General features: G+C 35.2%; 1 protein-coding gene across 1 annotated transcript in view; it reads right to left on the bottom strand.

Annotated features, from left to right (window-relative positions):
• Nucleotides 1–24,200, bottom strand: part of USP34 (ubiquitin specific peptidase 34) — a 237,202-nt gene that overhangs the window by 117,871 nt on the left and 95,131 nt on the right. The window contains 10 exon segments of the mRNA XM_040623443.1: nt 837–932; nt 3,339–3,428; nt 11,861–11,988; nt 12,082–12,197; nt 15,705–15,919; nt 18,376–18,986; nt 19,270–19,400; nt 19,722–19,757; nt 20,425–20,554; nt 20,718–20,843. Of these exon segments, the coding sequence (XP_040479377.1) occupies nt 837–932; nt 3,339–3,428; nt 11,861–11,988; nt 12,082–12,197; nt 15,705–15,919; nt 18,376–18,986; nt 19,270–19,400; nt 19,722–19,757; nt 20,425–20,554; nt 20,718–20,843 (1,679 nt within the window).

Genomic DNA, 24,200 nt, shown 5'->3' with positions numbered 1-24,200 from the left:
ATGGTAAGCAAGCATCAATAAACACTGGTATTTTTATCATCATCATTCATGTTTGGAAATGACAAACCAAAAAGGCCCCTAAGTCTCCAAGTTTTAGGTGACTGAGAGGATGGTGGGATTCTAAAGGACATAGTAAAATCTGGAGATAGAACTGATTTATGGAGAAAAATAATAATTCGTTTTTGGAGGTAAGTATGCAAAGGTCTATCACTTTTCTGAACCTTGCACAGTGTGCTCAGTTTTCATCTATGCAGACGTTGTCTACAGGATTATTTTCTCAATAAATACTAAGGCTAGCTGATACACATTAAGCTGGTTTTCTCGACTTGGCCATCAGTCCCGATGCTGACTAATAAGCAGAAACCTTCTGAATTTTACATGTTTCCTTCTAGGCAACAATTTTCCCTATAAGACACTTTAAACACAGCTGTATCACTGACCAATTTTTACCAATTCTTATCCAAAGTCACTAAATGATGAAATACATAAAAATTTCAGAATCAAGCCTTATTAGAGTAAGACAGGATATTGATGATTTCTAAAAACAACTTTTGATTCCTGAAAACAATGACTCTGAACAGAACTCAATAGTGAAAGTTAACCAACCCCTAAGAGAGTTACATAACCTACATCTCCCTAAGGTTAAAAATTATAAAAATAACTTTATAAAATTCTCCAACTTAAAAGAGCATTTTTTTCTCTTAAAATTTTACAACTGAAGTTTTCATCACATTTATTTACTATATGAAAGAAAAGGAATAGAAATACTGGGACATTATCTTTCAGAGGAAAGATAATTAACACTTAAACGTAACTAACCTAGTTAAGATACTTACAGTGCATGTTTCTGTCTTCCTTCTCTTACAGCTTGAATGTAATACACCAAATTATCAAAGAAAAGCTTCATCATGTTCAGCTCTTTTTCTGCCCACCTGGCCCAAATGAAAGAAAAAATACTTTTAAAGGCATAGGGTAAGAGAATAAATCTACTCTAGGACAAGAAAAAAATGTAGATGTAAAAATTCTTCAAATGCAAAATCTTCTAATTACCATAACTTTATAACTTCTATTTCTACTTGAATTGTGAAAGATATAAAGCAATATGTCTTAATTTTTTTGAATTTAAAGTATCACTATTGTTCTTTAATCTCAAAACAATCTTTGTGAAGAGTATAAAATGTCTGGCAAGTGCTAATTATAAATGACTAACATGAGTTAATATTAAAAATAGTATGATACAGTCTGTATAAGGATGGACTATGTGCCTTAGTCATTATTTAGTAAAATTTAGCAGAGTGCCTGGCATATAATACACATACAATACAAATTTACTAAATCAATTACTTTTTCTTTTTTTATTGCGGAGTATTTGTTTAAAAAAATAAATCAGGTATCAAGCTCCAAAATAACCTACAAACACTAGAATAAAAAAAGAAAGTGACAAATACAATCAGAGATCTCAAGGACTAAAACATCCACAACTAACATCATCTATTCCACATAATACTTACTACCAAAACATCTGTTAAAATGTAGGGAAGTATTAAAATTCCAAAATGACTAATGTAATTTACATCATGCTACAGCACTCTTTTCAAAGTAAGTTACTCTCACCTTGACAATCCCTTAATGAAGATGCTATTAACAGAAAACATTCAGTAAGACTAAGGTTTGAAACCAGTTCCAATACACATGCAGCACGGCTCTGGGCAAGTAACCTGACCTTTTGAAGTCTGTTGGTTACTTGAAGATTCACTAAAAGGATAAGGAATAACAATTTCCAGTTTTAAAAACTGGGCCGTAAGAATTTAAGAGATAATATGTACCAACTGTTGAGTGCTGCTGCACATAATAGATTCACAGTTGAAGTTTTTTGTCATTATTGCTGTCAACTAACTATAGGAGCTCAGCGTTCTTTTAATAGATCCACTTGAGATTTAGGATACCAGATTCAGGTAGGAAACCCTGTGAACTCCCATTAATTGAGCTTACATTTAATTTAAGGATAAAGCTAAAAGGGTCACAACTCAATATACTTAGGTTCAGGTACTTGGTAAGTAACTAACCATACAGAGTGGGCCACTTCTGTAAGATGTTACTGTTATTCCTTAATATAAACCTCCCCAAATGGCTACAGTATGTCACCAACTTGCCCAAGTTAGCTACAAGTAAATTCCTTTAATACTTTAGAATTCTGTCATTCAACCATTTAAAAACTATTTGAAAAGTCAATGAAACTGGACTCACATTCTTCTTATACTTAAAAGATGCTAAATACTTTTCCCTATCCCTCTGTTTAGTATCTCAAAGACTTTCCCCTATACTCACAAATAAAATTGCCCATAGACTGTACCGTAATAACAAAAGAGACTAAGACGATTTTTTAAAATCACGTTACACAGGTCCCCTTTTAAAGGAACAAAAAACAGTAAGGGCTATACCTGAGAACTAACTTCACCTATTTAGAACTATTGTGAAGTCTTCTAAGAATTTTTCTAAATGCTACTCATTTTGAAAATAAACAAGTGCTCTTAACAGCTAATCTTAAATGTGAGAAGGAATTAGGTAAAAAGCCATCTTATTTGACCTCAAAAATGAATCCTTCAATAGGTCTAATTTTTCCTAAAATTTAAATGTCTCTGAAATCCCTCCAAAAGTCTACTGTGAATAAAGCAAATAACACATTCTTATAATCTTAAATTCTTTGTAAATGTAAAGTAGTAATAGGATGGTGTCAAGATTATCCCTAACATGATGTAATGCCTACAACTAATTTCTAGTAATGAGAAAATTAAAAACACATATTTTAGTATGTATCTTTTTCAGGAATCCTTTACCTGTGGTTGATATACTACAAATCTTCACCCTACAATTAGAGCATTACTTGCTACAGTATTTTTCTTATACAAAGAATACAAAAGTCAGATTTTTCTACTGATGCTGATAAAATCTCCATGGGCTAAATGGCAAAGAACACTCTAAAAACTCTAAGAAAACATTTGAACCACGCAAAATTCAAATATGCCTGGTGCAAAATAAAAGCTAGTAAGTTACTCAAAACTTCGATAACTATGATTATTAAAAAAATCTTTAGGGTCGCCTGGGTGGCACAGTGGTTAAGCGTCTGCCTTCGGCTCAGGGCATGATCCTGGCATTCTGGGATCGAGCCCCACATCAGGCTCCTCTGCTGGGAGCCTGCTTCTTCCTCTCCCACTCCCCCTGCTGTGTTCCCTCTCCCGCTGGCTGTCTCTCTCTGTCAAATAAATAAATAAAATCTAAAAAAAAAAATAAAAAAAAAATCTTTAAAATTAATACTTCTGTTTCTTTTATTTACTTACATTGTAATCCAATGTGTATCGTAACTGCTACCAAACTGCTGAAAAGTACCAAACAGTTTTGGAAGAAGGCGAAGTGAGATTACTACTGATCTGAAACAGCAAAAACAGATATTTATAGAATAAAATAATTTTAGTTACTATTACTAATTCTAGCATTTTACAGAAATTCAGCTATTTAAAAATCTCAACTGCAAAAGGATTTTACTGAACTTTACATTAAATATATTTCTTACATAAACACTGAAAAAATTTTCCCTAAAGTTTAAATTTATTTTATACAGTGGGGCAAGAAACCCAAGTTTCAAAATCCCAATCCAAGATTTTTAAAGTAGAATACACTATAAATACGTTAAGCATAAAAACAAATGAAGAATATTCAAAGGTAAAGAACTTTCATGGAAAAAAAATTAAGAAGTTGTGGGTGCTTCTGAGGATTAGGGACAAGCACCTAATTAAGTTATCTAGAACAGAACTTCTCTAAGTTTAATGTGCACTTTATTCACTTGGGAAAACTTTGTTGAAATGCAAATTTTGATTGCCATGTCTGAGGTAAGAAATTTTTCTAACATGCTCACAAATGATAAACTGCTGATTTGAGTCACATTCTCAGCAGCAATAATATAGAGAGCATTTTTCAAACTGTACAAATTATCCCTTTCTCCCTAATTCTCACTTAATATGAGCTGCATCAAGTTGAAAATCACTTTCATTATGAGCCATGTTAATAATGGAAGCACACCATAGACTTCAAGTATGAAGAACCAAGAAAGGAATAAGAAATCACTGTACAACTTCAAGTATATCTGAGTGTGCCTATGAGGGTAGGAGAGGGGTTACAGGAAAGAGAGAGACACACATCCCAGAAGTCTTAGTAGGCAAAGAGGCTGGCTGCATGAGTCTTGAAAGAAGTAAGACAAACTGTAATGAGGTAGTAAAAAATTTTTTTAAGGAACCATATTGTTTCACATAAAAATTTTTAGAAAGAACAAAGTATAGTATACAAGTAAGTCCCCCAAAATGCCTCCTCTTATTAAGAGTACCAGGAAAATCAGAACACAGAGCTGCACTTCTGAGTGGAAGAGAAACAATGGTAAATACTGAGTAGGACAGATTAAAGAAAACTTCCTGTTCTGAATAAAATCCAAAGTTGGAGAAATGAATTATCTTTTTGCATTAAGTTGGATTACAAAGCCCTGTGTGATCTAACCCCATTTCTCTTATCAGTCTAACTTAATTTCCTTCCAATTTTCCTCTTTACTATCCCTACCACACACAGACACAAGCACATTCCTGCCTAAGTACTTCGCTACTGCCTCTACTTGGAATGCTCTTTATCTAATTATCTATATGCAGAACTCCTTCCCATACTTTATTTAGGTTTCCTCAATGTCAACAGAGGATGACCCTGAAAATTCTATATCAAGTAACACTCTTCCACTGCCCCAGAACCTCTTTATTCCTCTTGATTCCTTCCCAATTTTTCTTATTCATCATCACCTAATGAATAATCCCTTAATGCGCCTATCACTAGAATGTGCTTGATGAGAGCAAAGATAATCTTATTAATTAAAAATCCCTACATACGGTGCACAATGAATATATATTAGCTTAAATAATGATCTGATAAAGAACTCAAAGGCAAGATTTTCAAGGAAGGAGGAAGAACAACAGCGTAAAATGCTAATACAGTCATGAAGGATGAGAACAGAAAAAAAATAACACCAGATGACAAAAGAAACAGCATGTTAGCAGAATGCTAGAAGATCAAAACCACACTGGTAAGGGGTGCCTGGGTGGCTCAGTCGTTAAGCGTCTGCCTTTGGCTCGGGTTATGGGCCCAGCGTCCTGGGATCGAGCCCCACATCGGGCTCCCTGCTCAGCGGGACGCCTGCTTCTCCCTCTCCCACTCCACCTGCTTGTGTTCCCTCTCTCACTGTTTCTGTCAAATAAATACATAAAATCTTAAAAAAAAAAACAAAAACAAAAACAAAAACCCACACCACATTGGTACAGATCAAGGAGTACACAGTTAAGTCATGGAAACAGTAAGTGCCCACTAAATATTCTTTAAATAAAACATTTAAATTTGGGAGTGCTTGGGTGGTTCAGTCAGTTGATTTTGGCTCAGGTCATGATCTCAAGGTTGTGAAATCTAGCCCCAGGTAGGGCTCAGGAGGAAGTCTGTTTGAGATTCTCTCCTTCCACTCCTCCCTCCCAAAATAATTATTTTTTTAAAAAATTAAATTCTAAGTATATTTTTTAATATTAAAATTTTTAATATTTTTCAAGAAGTTGCACACTGTTGATGCTTGGGAAAATGGACCATGAAAATCAGGGGGAATCAACTGTAGATTCTTTATCTAAAATCTCTTGTCAAGGGGCACCGGGGCGGCTCAGCTGATTAAAAAAAAAAAAAACTTAAAGATTTTATTTATTTATTGGACAGAGAGAGAGACAGCGAGAGAGGGAACACCAGCAGGGGGAGTGGGAGAGGGAGAAGCAGGCTTCCCAATGAGCAGGGAGCCCGATGCGGGGCTCGATCCCAAGACCCTGGGATCATGACCCTAGCCATAGGCAGATGCCCAATGACTGAGCCACCCAGGCGCCCCCCAACTCTTGATTTCAACTCAGGACTTGATCTCAGGGTTGTGAGATTAAGCCCTGTGTAGGGCTCCACGTTGGGTATGGAGCCTGCTTAAGATTCTCTCTCTCCCTCTGCACCTGCCCCTCCCCCTCTCTGTAAAAGATCAAATCAAATCAAATCTCTTGTCAAAATTTCAGAAACACTAGTGGAGTTTTTCCTAAAAATTAAGACATAAAAAAATAGAATGTACAGATATATATTAATTTGATCTAACACTTTACAAGCATAAAATCGATTCAGGATATCACAAAGAAAAAATATAGAAAAATTACATCTAAAAGCACAAAAGCAAATTCCAAAATTGTGACTTTAACAGTGGTTTTAAAATACAAACAGGGACACCTGGGTAGCTGGATAGGTTGTCTGCCTTAAGCTCAGGGCATGATCCCAGGGTCCTGGAACTGAGCCCCGTATCGGGCTCCCTGCTCAGGGGAGAGTCTGCTTGTCCCTCTCCCTCTGCCCTCCCCTGCCCTCCTCGTGCTGTCTCTCTAAAATAAATAAAAATCTTTAAAATATATATATAAAAAATAGGGGCGCCTGGGTGGCACAGCAGTTAAGCGTCTGCCTTCGGCTCAGGGCGTGATCCCGGTGTTATGGGATCGAGCCCCACATCAGGCTCCTCCGCTAGGAGCCTGCTTCTTCCTCTCCCACTCCCCCTGCTTATGTTCCCTCTCTCGCTGGCTGTCTCTATCTCTGTCGAATAAATAAATAAAATCTTTAAAAAAAATAAAAATAAAAAAAATAATAAAAAAATAAAATACAAAGAAAGACTAGAAAGAGATACATCTTATGTTAACAAGACACATGACAAGTCTTATAGTGTGCAATAGTTATTTTCTGAAAATCTTACTAAATTATCTCTTGCAGTCCATGGTGTTAAAGGTCTAGATTGTTTAAACTTACTTCCCAAATTTTCCACAATAAACATGGTTCCACTTCATAATATGTAATGTTGCTTGACAATAAAGAATAGGAAGCCAGTTGCTGAGTGGATATTGACTGAAATGAGTGGATAATGGTGTGGTTCATGTAACAGAATAACCAAAAATATGAATGTAGAAATGGGACTCATCTTCCCTCTAAGAGATGCTTTTTGCCACAATTTGTAATATAAACACTGAGTTATCAGGGAACGATTACATTTTATAGAACTAAAACATTTCTTTAAAAGTTTATCAGATTATCAGAAAAATTTCATTTTTCTCCTTAAAAAAAAAAATTCAAACGACACTGACGACACATACTTTAAACACTATAAACCTATAAACAGTTTATAAGAAATGACCAAATTCACATTCAAAGTGATCCCAAAACACTAAAACTTTTTACTTAAACCAATGAATTTAAAAGGAAAAATGACATGAAGTACAGATTACAGACTGAAAATTAGTAACACAGATACAAAATGGGGAAGATCATTTGTCTGGTGATAATAATAATTTATATTTCAATGTTAAAGGAAACATCACAAGATCTACCAAATTGTTCTTAAAATTATGTTGTAGAATTACTCCTGTAACGACTACAAGATGTTACACTGACTTACCAACTTTTTTGCCCAAATAGTTTTATTTGCTGATATGCTTACAAAACTCAATATAAAAAAAGGATCATTATCTTCAAACCTACATTTTACAATTTCTTCTAAGGGTGAAAATTTCAAATACCAAAACACAATCATAGGCAATAATATGTTTAGGATAAAAGGTTCAATGATCCAGAGCAACAAAATACTAATTTTAGACTTCATAAAAGTGTTATTACTCTAAACTTCCCTCTTTGCTTCAATCTAGGCAACAGTGTGGTATTCCTGTATTACCAATGAAATGATATGTTGCCTTGCACAATGAACACATGCTGATATTATTCAGAAAGTCATGTTTGAATGATTTTTTCCTAATCCTGGACTCCATATTTGAAGACTGATGTGTTCTACAAAATGCTACTCGGTCATCACAAATTTTAGTATACCAAAAGATGACATGAGATGCTATACGTAACATAGTCTTTAAAGGAAGAAAAGAAAAGTAGCATATAGTACCATCCATTTCTTAATTATATAAACCTCTATTTATATAAACAGGGCCCTTGACACATGATCATTTTACTCAAGGAACCTTTTGTACACAAAGGCAAAAACTTTGAGCATATGTGTTAAAGTACCTACAGAGAGGATCGAGAATGGAAAACAACAGCACAGAGGACAGATTTCCAGTCTTACTTCAATTCTTGGAAGGGGACAGAATTTCAGGGAATACCTAGGCACAGGATATGGACTTGCCTTCTAGTAAACATAAAATACCAAAGGGGCCGATTACAACCCAACCCCTACATTCACCCTACCCACTAGACAGCAATCTTATCTCACACATCCTTGGAGACCAGTATCACACTGAAAAGCAATGGACTCTTCATTGTGGGAGCTACTATCTGCCTCATCCTCTCACTTTATGAAAACATTCCGCAAACCAGTCTATGTGTTTCTGTAACTTTTAACTTCCCACACTCAAAATGGCCTATGTGCCTCATAAAGCAATCTGTCTGAGGCTAAATGTACACAAAACACAAGTTCCATATCACAGAGACTACACGAGACTTCAAGTGTTTACAATAGTTCCATAAAAATAGGAGAATTATGGGCAATTTATAGAAGACTTTACTTTTCTTTTTCAGATCTCTATGCTTCCTGAGAATAAGCCCATATTACTGTTCCATAAAAGCAAAGTTCATTTTATCAAATAAATTGGAATAAGACCATAGAAAAAGAAAAACAAAAAATGCTGACAGATCTATAAACAATGGCAAAAAAGGACTGCAAAGAAAATGTAAAAGTTAGCACAGAGAAAATAAAAAGCTAAAACCTCCCTACTAAGTACATAAAAAACTGGTATCATCAGGAAGTAGACTTCTGTGTTCTTTTGTCAAATGTCAGGAAAATGCTAAATGAGTTAAGGTTGCAGTGGCCATTTGTTTCAACATAAGGAAGCGCTTTTCTATTAATGTTAGCATCTTTGTACAACATTCCTTTCTGAGGGTACACTCAGGGGGCTAGATTTGAAAAAGGATTCTTGTGTTCTGAATGGGATTTCTAAAACTCTGAGGTCACTACTGACACTTTGGGCCAAGTAATCCTTTGTTGTGAGAGGCTATCCTCTACATTGGTGGATATTTAGTAGCATCCCTGGCCTGTAATCATTTCTCCAATCCCATTCATTAGTGCGACAACCAAAAATATGTTGGTTGACATTGCCTAGAAGGGGAAAAAATCACTCCCATTAAAAACCACTGGTTTGGGGCGCCTGGGTGGCTCAGTTGTTAAGCGTCTGCCTTCGGCTCAGGGCGTGATCCCAGAGTCCTGGGATCGAGCCCCACGTCAGGCTCCTCCGCTGGGAGCCTGCTTCTTCCTCCCCCACTCCCACTGCCTGTGTTTCCTCTCTCGCTGGCTGTCTCTGTCAAATAAATAAATAAAATCTTTAAAAAAGGGGGCGCCTGGGTGGCACAGCAGTTAAGCGTCTGCCTTCGGCTCAGGGCGTGGTCCCGGCATTATGGGATCGAGCCCCGCATCAGGCTCCTCCGCTATGAGCCTGCTTCTTCCTCTCCCGCTCCCCCTGCTTGTGTTCCCTCTCTCGCTGGCCATCTCTATCTCTGTCGAATAAATAAATAAAATCTTAAAAAAAAAAAAAATCTTAAAAAAAAAAACAAAAAACCACTGGTTTATCAGGAAACCCAGACTAATGATGTACAAAACTTTTTTGTCAACGTGCATAACAACTCTGGTAAGTTCAGTTGGTATACACCAAATGTGCTGCATATTTCCAACAGCATTATTTCCAATACTGAAAAATGCCACTGTGCTCTAAGTATTATCATATATGACTGTCCTTCACTACAAAACTAGCATGATATAGCAACCATATGAAGAGTCAAATTTGAGGGCAAAATTAGCTTCAACATAAAAATCCTGTTTACTATATATTTCATAAACATTAACTATATTAGAATACAGGAATTGACTTGAACAAATGAAAAATGTTTCATCTTCAAGTAATCTGGGAATGAACAAATTAAAGCTTAATAAAAAATCCAGATTGACAATTTTCCATTTTACACACAGACTACTTCCTTTTGTCCCTTTTAAGTTTCCCTACTTTTAAGAGAAAGATATGTTCATTATAGAAAAACTAGAAAAAGAGAAAAGCATAAAGAAAAAAATAACTCAATCCTTTCAGAAATAACCATTTCACCATCTCACATATTGCTTGCAATCTTTTTAACAGATAAGCCTGTAAGTATATGCCCCGATTGTTATATAATCTTTTTAAAAAGGGGCTCTTTAAAGGCCGCATGATATTTCATCTTTCACATAGTTTTACTGAAGTATATATTAAAAAAATGTGTAAAACTAACAACTGAAAATATTAGGAGGTGAACATACCTGTACAACCAGCACCCACTCAAGAAATAAATCATGACCAACATACTTCCGGCCTTCATTGTCCCTTTTTTCCAGTCACTAATAACCCAACAGTCACCATTATCCTGACTACTAAATACAATCATTTTCCTCTTTTTAAACTTCACATAAATGGAATAATGATGATATATTCTCTTATATCTGGCTTCTTTCACTCAACATTATGTTTGTGAGATTCATCCACACTATTCCATAGTTCATTCAATGTTACTGCTATAATTTCATTCAACAATCCACAATTTTTCTATTCTTTTTCGACACTTGGATAGCTACACAAAAACTCTTTATTTTGAATAGCGCTGCTATGAACATTCTTGAACATGCCTTTTGGCAATCATCTGGATGTACTTCTGTAACGCACATACTTAGCAGTGGAATTACTGGGTCATAGGGTATGCAGATGCACATATGGGAAATATAAATTGATACAACCACTTTTAAAAACTTCAGTGGTTTCATAAAGACTTCTAAAACAACAATTAACATTTTAAAATTAACTGCTATAATACCTACGTAAATGATGAAATATCATCCAGCCATTAAAAGCATTCCCTTTAAAGAATATATGCCAAATGATGCAACTGATCCACTAACAGAGGTCTATTATACCTGCATGAAGCAGCAGTTTTTCTATTGTGATTGTTCAAATTATATAGTCCTTAAAAGACCAAAAGTAGAAAATATCACACACTTTTTCTAACTTAACTGAATAAAAAAAAAAAATAGGTTAAAGCACTTAAATATTCAATAAATTTAAACATTTTTATCAGGCTTAGGCAGAGGTAGGCTGAAAATATTATATGAACGCAACAGAATACAGTATATTCAATTAGTAACTGAATTCACTATATCAGGGAATGGCATTTCCAAAGCAGTGTTGTTAAGACAAAGGAAATCTGAATTTGTACCAATGGAAGAGACATGAAAATCAAGAAAGTTGTGGTAATCACCTCAGACCCAGTAAGAAGTATATAAATATATGGTGGAATTCAAACTAGAAAAAAACACTAACCTAACTATGCACTATGGAAGTCAAGACACAAAAGATCAACCCACTTGGAAGAGCAATGCCATTATCAAAATATTTATATTTCAGCTTAACTTCGTTTATCTTATTTAGGTTCTTTCACATATGACACAGTTTAAGAACATTTAACTGTAATTTGAAAACACAGCAGTCACCACTATGTTCCCAGAAAAAAAGAAGAGAGTATTATTACTTTGTTTCTGTTGGAGAGTATCTAATCAAGTGTCAAAAGTGCTGAAAAAGCAAGACTGACTGGTTAAAAAAAAAAAAAAAAAAAAAGCTGGTAATGGTACACTAAATGCTATAAATCCACCACACCTAGTCGGAATACACAAAATGAACTTTACTACATACAAAAAATTTAAATTTCTATTTACCTGTTGTTTCCTAAATTTTCAAGGCAACCTTCAATGAATCTCATTCGAATCTGTCTATCCGTAAACCAACATACTAAGGAACAGAGAAGTTTCTCTGCTTCATTTATTAAACCTTCAGAAAGATTAACCTACAAAAAAAATGTATACATATAAAGTTACTGTTTATCCTGATTGTATTTTGCTGTAATTTTGTCCTCTTTTTGCTCTATTAGGTAACTTACTGCATCATCATCTTGGACTATATCCCACAACAAAGTGTTTCCTTTCTTGCAAACATTATCCAAATTAATGTCTGTCACAGCATTACTGTTGAATTGATGTTTATGAACTGCAGGTCCTGAAAGGGCAAAATATAATACATTCTAGAGGAATACAATGGGCAGAAATTGTGAATTACAGCATTCATAACGTCAACAAATCCGAAGTATAAAAACAAAAACAATACAAGATTAACACAACAGTTGCTTTGTGAATGGCATAGTGTTGTTTGAGTCTGATTAAACTAAAGTTAAGGAAAAGAGTTTTCCTTCCATGGTCTCTTCACTATTTCTAAGTATAACTTTTTTGCATATCAAGAGAACAGTAATATAAATGCTTGAAACCCAAATTAAGCACAAAGATAATTTTCTTGAAATAATTCTATAGCCAAGGAACATTCTTCTAAATACCTTCTGTATAGTATTTTATATCCCTACCCTTAAAAAAAAAATCTATTGGAGATGACTTACCCATAACAATCAAAGACTCCATAATAATAATGCAGACTCTGCGCCAAGCTAAATAAATTCTCTAGCTCTCCTAAGCAAAAATGCTTGTCTTTTTAAACAGCTTTACCAGGAAATTTCTCTACTGAATTGTACATATACACTGATTTCATTAAAGTAAGAATTGTGCTACCATCACAAGTTTTAAAACACTTTCACCACCCTGAAACATTCCCTCGTACCTAATCCCATTCCCCAGCCCTAATTCGTTTTTCCATCCCCATAAATTAGCATTTTCTAAAAATTTTATGTAAATGGAATCATACAATACGTATAGTCTTAAGTCTGAGTTTGTTCACTTAGCAAAATTTTAGAGGTACATCCATGTCAAAGCACGTATCACTAGTGTGTTTTACAGAATAATATTCTATTATGTGCAAATACTTCATTTTGATTATTTTCAACAGTTTAATAGACACCTGGGAATTTCCAGTCTCTCACTAATATGAATAATACTCCCATAAATGTCTGTATAACAAGTCTCTGTGTGGACACCTGCTTTCCTTTCTCTTTGGTAAACTGTATTGGTGATTCACAAGGTAAATGCGTTTAACATTTGAAGAAATTGCCAAACTGTTTTCCAAAACGGTTGTGCCATTTTACATTTCCACCAATAGTCTATCAGAGTATCAGTTCCTGTTCCTCCACACCCCCACATCACATTGGCATGGTCGTGCTTTTTAATTTTAGCCATTCTAATAGGTGTGTGGTAGAATCTCATTAAGGTTTTTAAATTTGCAATTCCCTAGTGACTAATGATGTTTAGCATCTTCTCAGGTGCTATTAGTCATTTGTGTACATTATTTGCTAAATTACTACAGAGCTGCAAAAGTTCTTATATATTCTGAATTCAAGCCCTTTATTAGATACATGATTTGTAAATATTTCTCCCAGACTTTGGCTTGCCTTTTGGGGGTTTTGTTTTGGTTTTATGATAAAATTAATAAATTTTAATTAAAATATATACACACAAGCAAGATATAGAACATTTCTATCACCCCAAAATGTGTCCTTGTGACCTTATACAATCATTCCCTACCATAAAATCCTCAGTAATCATTGAGTAGATTTCAACCATTATAAATTACTTTTGAACATTCCAAAACTACATATAAGTGATACACAGTATGTACTATCCTTTTTTAGCTTCATTTGCTTAGAATGATGTTCTTTGATATTCACCCACTATACTGCACGTATTAGTTCTTTCCTTTTTACTGATGAGTCGTATTACACTATGTGAATATACTATAATATGTTAATCTACCAGTTAATTCCAGTTGAGGTTCTTATGAGTGAAACAGGTATGAACATTCAATGTACTAATCTTTTTGTGGATGTATGTTTTCATTTCTCAGGTAAATACCTAGAATAGGAATTGCTGGGTCATATGAAGGGATGCAAGTTCAACTTTATAAGAAACTGGTAAAACAGTTCTTCAAACTGGCTATATTTATTTCATACTCCTCGACAGCAAGGAAGAGTTCTAGTTGCTCGATGTCCTTAGTATCATTTAGTATGATTAGTTTTTAAGTTTACCCATTCGAGTAGGTGTGTAATAGTATTGTACTGTGGTATTAATTTGCATTTCCCAGGTAAATAGAGATACTGAGCATCATTTTTATGTATTTACTGACCATTTTTCGTTATCTTCTTTTAACTGTACAAAACTTTTGTCAATTTTTATTTACTTGAGAAAGGGAGAGCGAAAATGTGCAGGAGTGGGAGGAGGTATACGGCAAGATTCTTAGAGCAGATTCCACACAGAGCCCAACAGGGGGCTTTATCTCACAACCCTGAGATCATGACCTGAGTGAAACCGAGTCAGAGACTCAACTGACTAGCCACCCAAGCGCCCCCACCCGTTTTTAAAGTGAATTGTTTGTTCTACTGTATTGAAAGAGTTCTTTATAGTATTAAATACACAGCAATACAAGGTAGACTTGGAGATCATTAATACACATAATAATTCTGCTCAATTTCCAACTTCATATACTAAAAAATACACATAATAGTAAATAAAGGAAAACAGGATAAAAATAGAATGGTGAAAATTTAGTAAATATGGTATCAAATTCAAATGACCTCAATCTTAACCTATTCATTTCTCAAAAAACCACAATAACAATTAAAAAAAGTCAAGGTACTCTTATCTGTATTATACACAAATAACATTTGAAATCATTAAGTTGTTGTCCACAAGTTGTATCTCCAAATTTGATCATGGCTTTTTAGCATAAACCTAATCCATCAGGTTTACTTAGTCTGTAATGTACTGGCACCCCAAAACCCATTTCCTAGGCTAGCAAGTGCTGATAGTACATAATAAAGCATGAAGCTGAACCTTTATTTTAATCTTTTTAATGTATATAACACTTTTTTTTTAAGTATATTTGACACACAATGTTCCATCAGTTTCAGGAGGTTGGATCTTTAAATTGCTAACTCTAAAACTGTCTAAAACTGCTAATTTGTCTCTTTCCCCCTCCTTCTTCTACTATTCTTTAACTCCTCTCACCTCCATTCTTCCTAGTATGGTCATATCCTAATACTTTTTTAGATTGATCTGAAGTGCTTAGAACCATCATTTTTTGAACATTTCCATCACTCCAGATGGAACACCTTGACCTTTAGCAGTTACCTCTCCTCTTATTTCCCCCAAGCCCTCCCTAGCACAGGCAACCACTAATCTACTTTCTGTTCTCTACAAATTTGACTATGCTAGACATTTTACAAAAATGGACTCATAAAATGTATGACCTGTGTAATCATGATTTAGCGCCGAAGATACCTAAATCTTCAATACACCCATTTATTTTCTAAAACACAGTTATAATTTTATACATATTATTATGTATTTCCTTTCCTAGCTAAGTATCTCTTGATGGAAATGCAACCTTTATATTAATGATGGAGTTTTCATAATAATTCCATTCTCTAGGAATGAAAACTAACCATATGAAAGTTCTTTGGCAAAAATATTTACGTATCATAACATTAAATGTTGAATCCTATTAAGAATATAAATTGTTCCCCTGTTTTAAAGAAAGTAATATATTTTACTTACTACAGAACCTTACCTTGACTAAGATGTTCATGGTAAATAGATGCTAAATTGGGAAGATGTTGTTGGAGATGAGATGTTAGCTCTGCATGTGAATTAATCTGAACTAGTTCCTCTTCACACCCAGATTCTTCACCATCAAAATCAGCCATATTTTTTTCTGATTTTGCACTGACCTGGGAGCTACTGCAACTGACATCATCTGCACTTAGCATATCATCAACCATATGCCTACAACACAGAGAAGAGCACAAAGTTAAACACACTTTGTGAATCGCAAAAATTATCTCTCAAAATATTCAGCACAAGTTACACCACAGTCAAGAACAAATCTACATTTGTTTTGTAATATGGAATATTGTGAGCTTTACAGAAACTAAAAAGCTCATACTGTCAGAACTATATATTAATTATATAATATACCCACATATTGTCTGACCCTTCAACACACTTCACTAAAACAAACTCATAGAGTAATTTTAAAGATCAGTAAACTCACCATTACATAATTATTTTATCAACTCAAATCACAATGTGAAACCTTAAAATTTATTTACATTTATTCATACAACTGTAGAATTGGATGAGATTACTACCAGGAAAACACTTCAATTTAAGGTCATAATCTAGATATGATTATTAACCAGGAGAACCTTACACAATACGAACACCTATTAAAACAATAAGCACCTATTAAGCACCAAGCACTTTTTTTTTTTTTAAAGATTTCTTTGAGAGAGGGAACACGCACGTGTGCAAGCAAAGGGAGGGGTAGAGGGAGGGAGAGAGAATCTCCAGCAGACTCCCCATGGAGCCCAGAGCCCAATGCCAGATTTGATCTCACAACTCTGAGATCATAACCCAAGCTGAAATCAAGAGTCAGATGCCCAACCAACTGAGCCACCCAGGGGCCCCAGCCCTCACTTCTGAAACACACCATACTGGGCACTTTAAGGAGGGCAAACAAAAAAGATGAAAAACAACATCAAAGGAGAAAAGGTCAGGATTAATTTAGAGATTCACAAGTGGTACCTGACACAGAATACGGATAGTGCTAAAATGAAAAAATTATATCATTCTAGGTCTTGTGAAGTAGGGAACTGCTGCGGGTATGAAAACTTAAAGGACTACAATGTGCCAAAGTGAATATATTTCACCTCAGTTTTACAAACGAATTGCTTTGTCTTCTTTTGCGTTATCCTGGGAAGAACTTTGAATGTGTATGTATAACGTCAGACTATAAACCACTGGTTCTCAATCACAGGTGATTTGGGTGCCTGGGGGGAACCTAGGCAACAGTTAGAGGTATTTTTGGTTATCACAACTTGGAAGATGCTGCTGGCATCCAGAGAGAGAGAGACTAGGGATGATGCTAAACCTCCTACAATTCATTCACACTGCTATAAATTCAAAACACAGAAATATCTGACCCAAAATGTCAGACTGAGAGACATCATCTTAAACTCATATGGGTTAGCAATATGAAATAATGGCGAAGGAAACAGAGTAGTAATATATATGGACATGTAGTTCTTCCAAAGAAACAATGAATTCTGAAAAGCTTGGCAAATTGTCAGGTCTAAAAAAACTCATCCTGATAAGCCACACATTTATATTTTATCATTGTCAATTCAAATATTACTACTTATAATGACAGTAATAAACAGTAGCTAACGTTTATTGAGCTCTCGTTATGTGCCAATTACATCAGCCCATAAAATGTTCACATTGAAACCCAAGAGGTAAGTACAATTGTTCCTATTTTATAGATGAGAAAAATGACAGAAAAATTAAGTACTTGCCCAATATCTGTAACACCTAGTGACAGAATCACTTTTAAATTTAAAACTTCCCTTTCTGGGGCGCCTGGGTGGCACAGTTGTTGGGTGTCTGCCTTCAGCTCAGGGCGTGATCCCGGCATTCTGGGATCGAGCCCCACATCAGGCTCCTCCGCTGGGAGCCTGCTTCTCCCTCTCCCACTCCCCCTGCCTGTGTTCCCTCTCTCGCTGGCTGTCTCTCTCTCTCTCTGTCAAATAAATAAATAAAATCTTAAAATAAAATAAAATAAAATAAAATAAAATTTCCCTTTCCATGATCACACTTTACTGGAGTTTCTGCAAGCAATCTTATATCTGCTTTTAGGCAATTATTACAAGTAGCTGAAGATCTAGATCTGTGTTGTCCAATATGAAAGCCACTAGCCACATGTGGTTACTGCACACATTGAAAAGTGGCTTGTCTAAACAGAGATGTGCTGCAAATATAAAACAAATGCAGAATATTGAAGCTTTATTACAAAAGAAAGAAAAATATCTTTGTTTTTACACGGATTACATGTGGAGATATTTTAGAAATTACTGCTTTAAATAAAATTTATAATTAAAATTAATGTCACCTATTCCATTTTGCTTTTTAAAATGTGTTCAGAAGCAAATTAACAATTACATACCTGCTTGCATTTGAATTTACATTATATTCCTATTAGCACTAATCTAGAATATATTGCAATCGAATGAATACAAGCTGTAATTGTTTACCTAAATGAAATATAATTTTTTTTTAAGATTTTATTTTTATTCTACATCCAACATGGGGCTTGAACTCACAACCCTGAGATCAAGAGTCATGTGCTCCACCAACTGAGCCAGCCAGGCGCCCCAATATAATCTATTTTTAAAGAAACTTACCCATCATGGTGGTGGTGGTGGTGGTGGTGGTGGTGGTGGTGATGCTGTGGACCAATAAACTGCCGACAATTAAATAATTCATTCCCAATAGTCTCCCCAAGAAAGTCCCCAGTGCGTGTAATACAAGATTCCTGAGATGCTTGTGCTATATGAGCAGCATTCATTTCCCCTGAAATATCATGTTCTGGGTCTTCAGAGTGTGAACAGGTATCTAGCATTCGTATACGATTATCTACTGAAGGCATTGACTCAGTGTTAAAAACCAGGTCCTTTCCTGTTCCATTGCTTGTCCCACTTCTTTCTGATGGGCCTTGTGAATCCCCTAGGCAAATGCCTGCTTGACTTTCTAACTTTCTGTTCCGAAGATCTGTACCACAACTGCTTTTAGGATTATGACCATGATCATCATCTTCATCATCTTCTTTAAGGGCTTCAATATCTGCAATGTCTTCTGACTGTACCTCACTGCCAGGGCTCCCAGCTGACTGGCTTGCATGGCTAGAATTCACCTCATTGCTAGATCCATCACTATGCCCGCTACTGCTACCAGGACCACTGCTTCCATCTTCACCACTGTTGGCAGTTTCATCAGAACTTCCCTGCATGGATTCCTGTATTAAGAAAGAAATAGATTTAAATAAGTATTTAAACCAGTAAGAAAAAAGTAACTGGCATTAACACATTGTACTTTTTAAAAGACTGCCACAATCTTGACATATTCCTTTAAACAATACAGAAAGAATTAAAAGCACACACAAAAATTTAACCTCAGTAATAACTATAGGAAAGGCCTGAACATGGATCATGTTTTTACTTCCAGTTCAAAGGATATACATGGGAGAAACCCCAAAATCCAAAAATCTTGTTAAAGTGGGGGGGAAACTGTTTTCATACCTCTGTGTCTGAAAGTCGCTGTTGCACATGTTTCGTTCTATTAATAAGTTGCTCATCCATTTCAATGTCACTGCCTCCACTCTGATGGGTATCACTGTTATCACTGCTCTGAGGACTAGCTGCAGGTGACCCTGTATTAAAGAGATTTTTTGTTTTTACTCCTAATTTGTATTAACATAGATTTATCAGAATGACATAATCCTTTGATTCTCTCATTTACAAAAGCTTTACTCTAAATAGCCAAAAATATAATCTGGAAGTAGTTAACATTTGCCAATTATTTCTAAAGAGGATATACATGACCTCCACTGAAAGTGGAAAACCAGCTAAGGGTTTATATCTGCTCAAGAAAAACTTCATGGCTTTGAAACAAATATATAAAATTAACTCTAGATGATCATGAAATCTAAACTACACGTCATCTTGCCATGCATTTCTAAGGCTCAACTTACAAGGTGATGGAGCTGCTCTTCTGAGCTCTTCTTCCTCTGAAGGAAAATGAAAAAACAGGAGGGAAATATTCTAAGTGACTGAGCTTCTCTGGAACAGATTATCAATTGATCTTATTATTATCACATAACCAACAAGATACAGGCAGAGAAACCTGAAATAATTTAAGTCCCTAACACTTGCAGTAGTAGTTGTGGGTGCCTGACTAGAAAATCCTAAGAAAAGCCTAGTATATGATGTCAGGAGACAAAAAATGGGGCAAAGTTGGTAAGCTTTTAGAAAGCCCTGTAAAGCTACACATATAAAAGCACACATAAAACACCTGAAGTGATAGACAACTTTTGAATTAGAAAGCACAGAGAGATTGTACCATCATATTCTGCTCTCAAAATTATCTCTAAAATAAAGCATGTTGTTTTCTAACCAAAAGCTCCAAAGTTGTTATGAAATAGTTGCCCCCCACCCCCACCCAAGAGAAGAACACTAATGAGAGAAAAATCTAATTACTACTGCAACTTCATTACTGTTCTTTACTTGAAGGGTAAGCCAAAAACATTAGCTACCCCCAATTTATTAACCCTTTCACTAACACTATAGCTCCCATCTCAAACTTATTTTGAAGTTAATACTGAACAGAAACTACTTCAAATTTGAATGATAAACTTTGAAAAACTGACTTTAAAAAATACATTACACTTTACTAACCTTTCTTATTTCCAATGGGAAGATTAGTATTTAATAAAGATGCAAAAGAACTCTGTTTAGACAGCTGAGCCTTAGCTGCTAGTGCATTATTCCATAATGCTTTAATTAACATCGATGCCAAGTACAATGTCTTAAAAAAAAAGAGAGGTTGAAATTAGCGTTTCATAACAAATTTAATATCCTTTTGCCTAAATGAAATGCCAGTAATAACCTACAAATTAAGTTACCTGAATCACAAATTTTCACTTAAAAAAAAAAACCAAAACCCTGCCATTATGGTTTGAACATATTACCTGCTCAGTATGAACACTTGGCTCAAGAGCTGAGACCAGATTAAGGAGATGTCTAAGTGGTACTGGATCCAAATTCTTGATGAGTGAAGGAAATAAGTCATGTATATACCGACTACAATGTTTTAACTAGAAAATAAAGGTAGAGACAATAATAAAAAATAATTACACTACATAAATAAATAACCTGACACCAAAAACTTCTACAGTTTAAAAGAAAGTAACTAGAACAATATTTTTTAATATGTTAGGAAAATGCTAATTACCAACTGTCACAAATGGCAGTACATAAAATGTGAGAGTAAAATTACACTTAGGCAGAACTTTATCTTATTCAAATCAACCACAAGATTAATTTTGCAACCACAAGAGGGAAGCCCATAATAAAAAGTTTCTGGAATCCAAGTATGAAGAAGATTCCAATTAAATTTATATACATATCATTAAAGTAAAAACAAGTTAAATAATATATTAAAACATAAGCAGTTGCAAATAAAATAATTCCAATTACAAAAGAAAACCAAACTAAGTATTATAGGAGTACTCTATTTCTCATATTAAATGGTTATGAAGTATTCATATAACATGTTCACTTTACTCAACTACACAACAGAAACTCCCTCAAAATAAAGGTCTACATGGTAATAAACCAAAAGACAGAATGTCTCCTTTCTTATACTAAACAGAATAATAAATATGAGGGAAAGTATAACATTTACAAAGATGTAATTACTAAATGTTACAACATGATGTAAATGTCTTTTGTAGCCATGAAGCTACAAACTATGAAATTAAGATACACGATAAGTAGGGGCGCCTGGGTGGCACAGCGGTTAAGCGTCTGCCTGCGGCTCAGGGCGTGATCCCGGCGTTGTGGGATCAGGCCCCACATCAGGCTCCTCTGCTATGAGCCTGCTTCTTCCTCTCCCACTCCCCCCTGCTTGTGTTCCCTCTCTCGCTGACTGTCTCTATCTCTGTCAAATAAATAAAATCTTAAAAAAAAAAAAAAGATACACGATAAGTAATAGGCTAGTAATCGCCAAATTGAGGGTTCCAAAAGTAAAAATCTGAGGTATTCAACTTATCTTCTATACATAAAAACTGTATCAGAAAATGTACATTTTTCTATTTTAAAACACTGACTTTCCTATTTCTTAGGCATAAATCATATGAACTCTCTTCTGTATATCCCCTATTAGGGTAAATATGCACAACCTAATTTTGAAGCAGAAGATGAAACAGAAGTAATAAAATAACTTTGGAGGAATTCCTCCATGTTGAGGTTACTTTTTATAAACTTTTACATCATTTGAGATGAAGGATAAGTAAATCATCAATTATAAATTTATTGCTTTTATAGGTCTTATCTGAGAATATTAGTTTTAATATAGTATTAATTAACATCACGGATTATACTAACAGTTTATAGTTGCTTTTTGCAAACAAGTAACTATCAGATTATACTTTTCCTAATTAAAATGTAACAAATACACAATATGGAATAAATTTCTGATTCGCTGTCACTTCTACCATTAATAGAAAGGATTTCCATAACAGATCCAATTTTCATAATCAATATTTTACTGTTTTTAAGTGACAAAACCCTTGCGAGATAATTATGTAATCCTGTAATCCTATAAAAATCTAAGGCTCGTTTAGAGGTGTACATCATGAAAGCAAATTCAGAGAATGAAGATTAAAAAATATTAAAATTACAACGCTTAAAAAAAAGGGGGGGCGTGTGAAACCAGTTCACACTCTTCTTCTTTAGTTATCAAAAAGAAAAAAAGAGGAAAAGGATGTCAAGGAGGGAAGCTGACAGAGCAGAAAGTGCCAGGAATCCCTCTCTGCACCAAACAGCAATCATACTGACAGAAACTACTGATGCAACTATTCTGAAACTCTGGAGTCAATTTGAACTTGCACACTCACAGATGTCCAAGGAAAAGGCTAGCCGGTAAATTGTGGTTAATAATGGTCAATTTCAGCCTTCAGTGTGACAGCAGCTACCCATTCCCCACTCCATGTCCTTATGTCAAGCAGCTGTGGGGACAATAATATGTAATTCTGCTACAGCTTGCTGGAGCCAGGGTGGGCAAAAATAATCTTGTCTGTGACTTTCTTACACCATAGACAAAAATAAATTCAAAATGAATGAAAGACCTAAATATGAGACAGGAAACCATTTAATTCCTAGAGGAGAACACAGGCAGTAACCTCTTTAACATCAGCCATAGCAACTTCTTTCTAGATAGGTCTCCTGAGGCAAGGGAAACAAAAGCAAAAATAAGCCATTGGGACTTCATCAAAATAAAAAGCTTCTGAATAGTAAAGGAAACAAACAACAAAACTAAAAGACAACCTACTGACTGGGAGAAGATATCTGCAAATGACATAGGTCATAAAAGGTTAGTATCCAAAATCTATTAAGAATTTATAAAAACACCCAAAAAATAAATAATCCAATTAAAAAATGGGTAGAAAAAATGAGTATTTTTCCAAAGAAGACACACAAATGGCCAAAAGACACATCAAAAGATGCTCAATGTCACTCAGCATCAGGGAAATGCAAATCTAAACCAGAATGAGACATCACCTCACACCTGTCAGAATGGCTAAAATCAACAAAAGAAACAACAGATATTAGAGAGGATGTAGGGAAAGGGAAACCCTAGTGCACTATTGGTGGGAATGCAAACTGGTGCACCACTCTGGAAAACAGTATGGAGGTTTAGAACCTGAAACCATACTGACAATAGAAATACCTTATAATCCAGCGATTGCACTACTAAGTATTTGCCCAAAGAATATAAAAATACTAATTTGAGGAGCACCTGGGTGCCTCAGTCGGTTAAGCCTCTGACATCGGCTCAGGTCATGATCTCAGGGTTCTGAGATCAAGCCCCACCCTGGGCCCCACGCTCAGTGGGGAGTCTGCTTCTCCCTCTCCCTTTGTCTCTCCCCCTACTTGTGCTCGCTCACTCTCCCAAATAAATAAAATCTTTAAAACAAAAATACTAATTTGAAGGGATAAATGCACCCTGATGTTTACAGCAGCATTATCTACAATAGCCAGATTATGGAAACAGCCCAAGTGCCCAATGACTGATGAATGAATAAAGAAGATGTGGTATAAATATACAGTGAGAATATTACTCAGCCATAAAAAAGAATGAAATCTTGCCATTTACAACAACATGGATGGAAATACAGTGTATTATGCCAAGCAAAATAAGCCAGTCAGAAAAAAATAAATACCATATGATTTCACTCATATTTAAATGAACAAACAAGCATGGTGGTGGTGGGGGAAGTAAATCATGAAACAGACAACTACAGAGAACAAATAATGGTTATCAGAGGGGAGGTGGGTGGGGGGGTGGGTTAAATAGGTGATGGGAGGGGCGCCTGGGTGGCACAGCGGTTAAGCGCCTGCCTTCGGCTCAGGGCGTGATCCCGGCATTATGGGATCGAGCCCCACATCAG

Source organism: Ursus maritimus, unplaced genomic scaffold (genome assembly GCF_017311325.1).
Source record: "Ursus maritimus isolate PB19 unplaced genomic scaffold, ASM1731132v1 scaffold_6, whole genome shotgun sequence".
NCBI lineage: Eukaryota > Metazoa > Chordata > Mammalia > Carnivora > Ursidae > Ursus > Ursus maritimus.
Note: the sequence above shows the minus strand (reverse complement) of the source record. Positions and strands in the feature narration are given on the sequence as shown.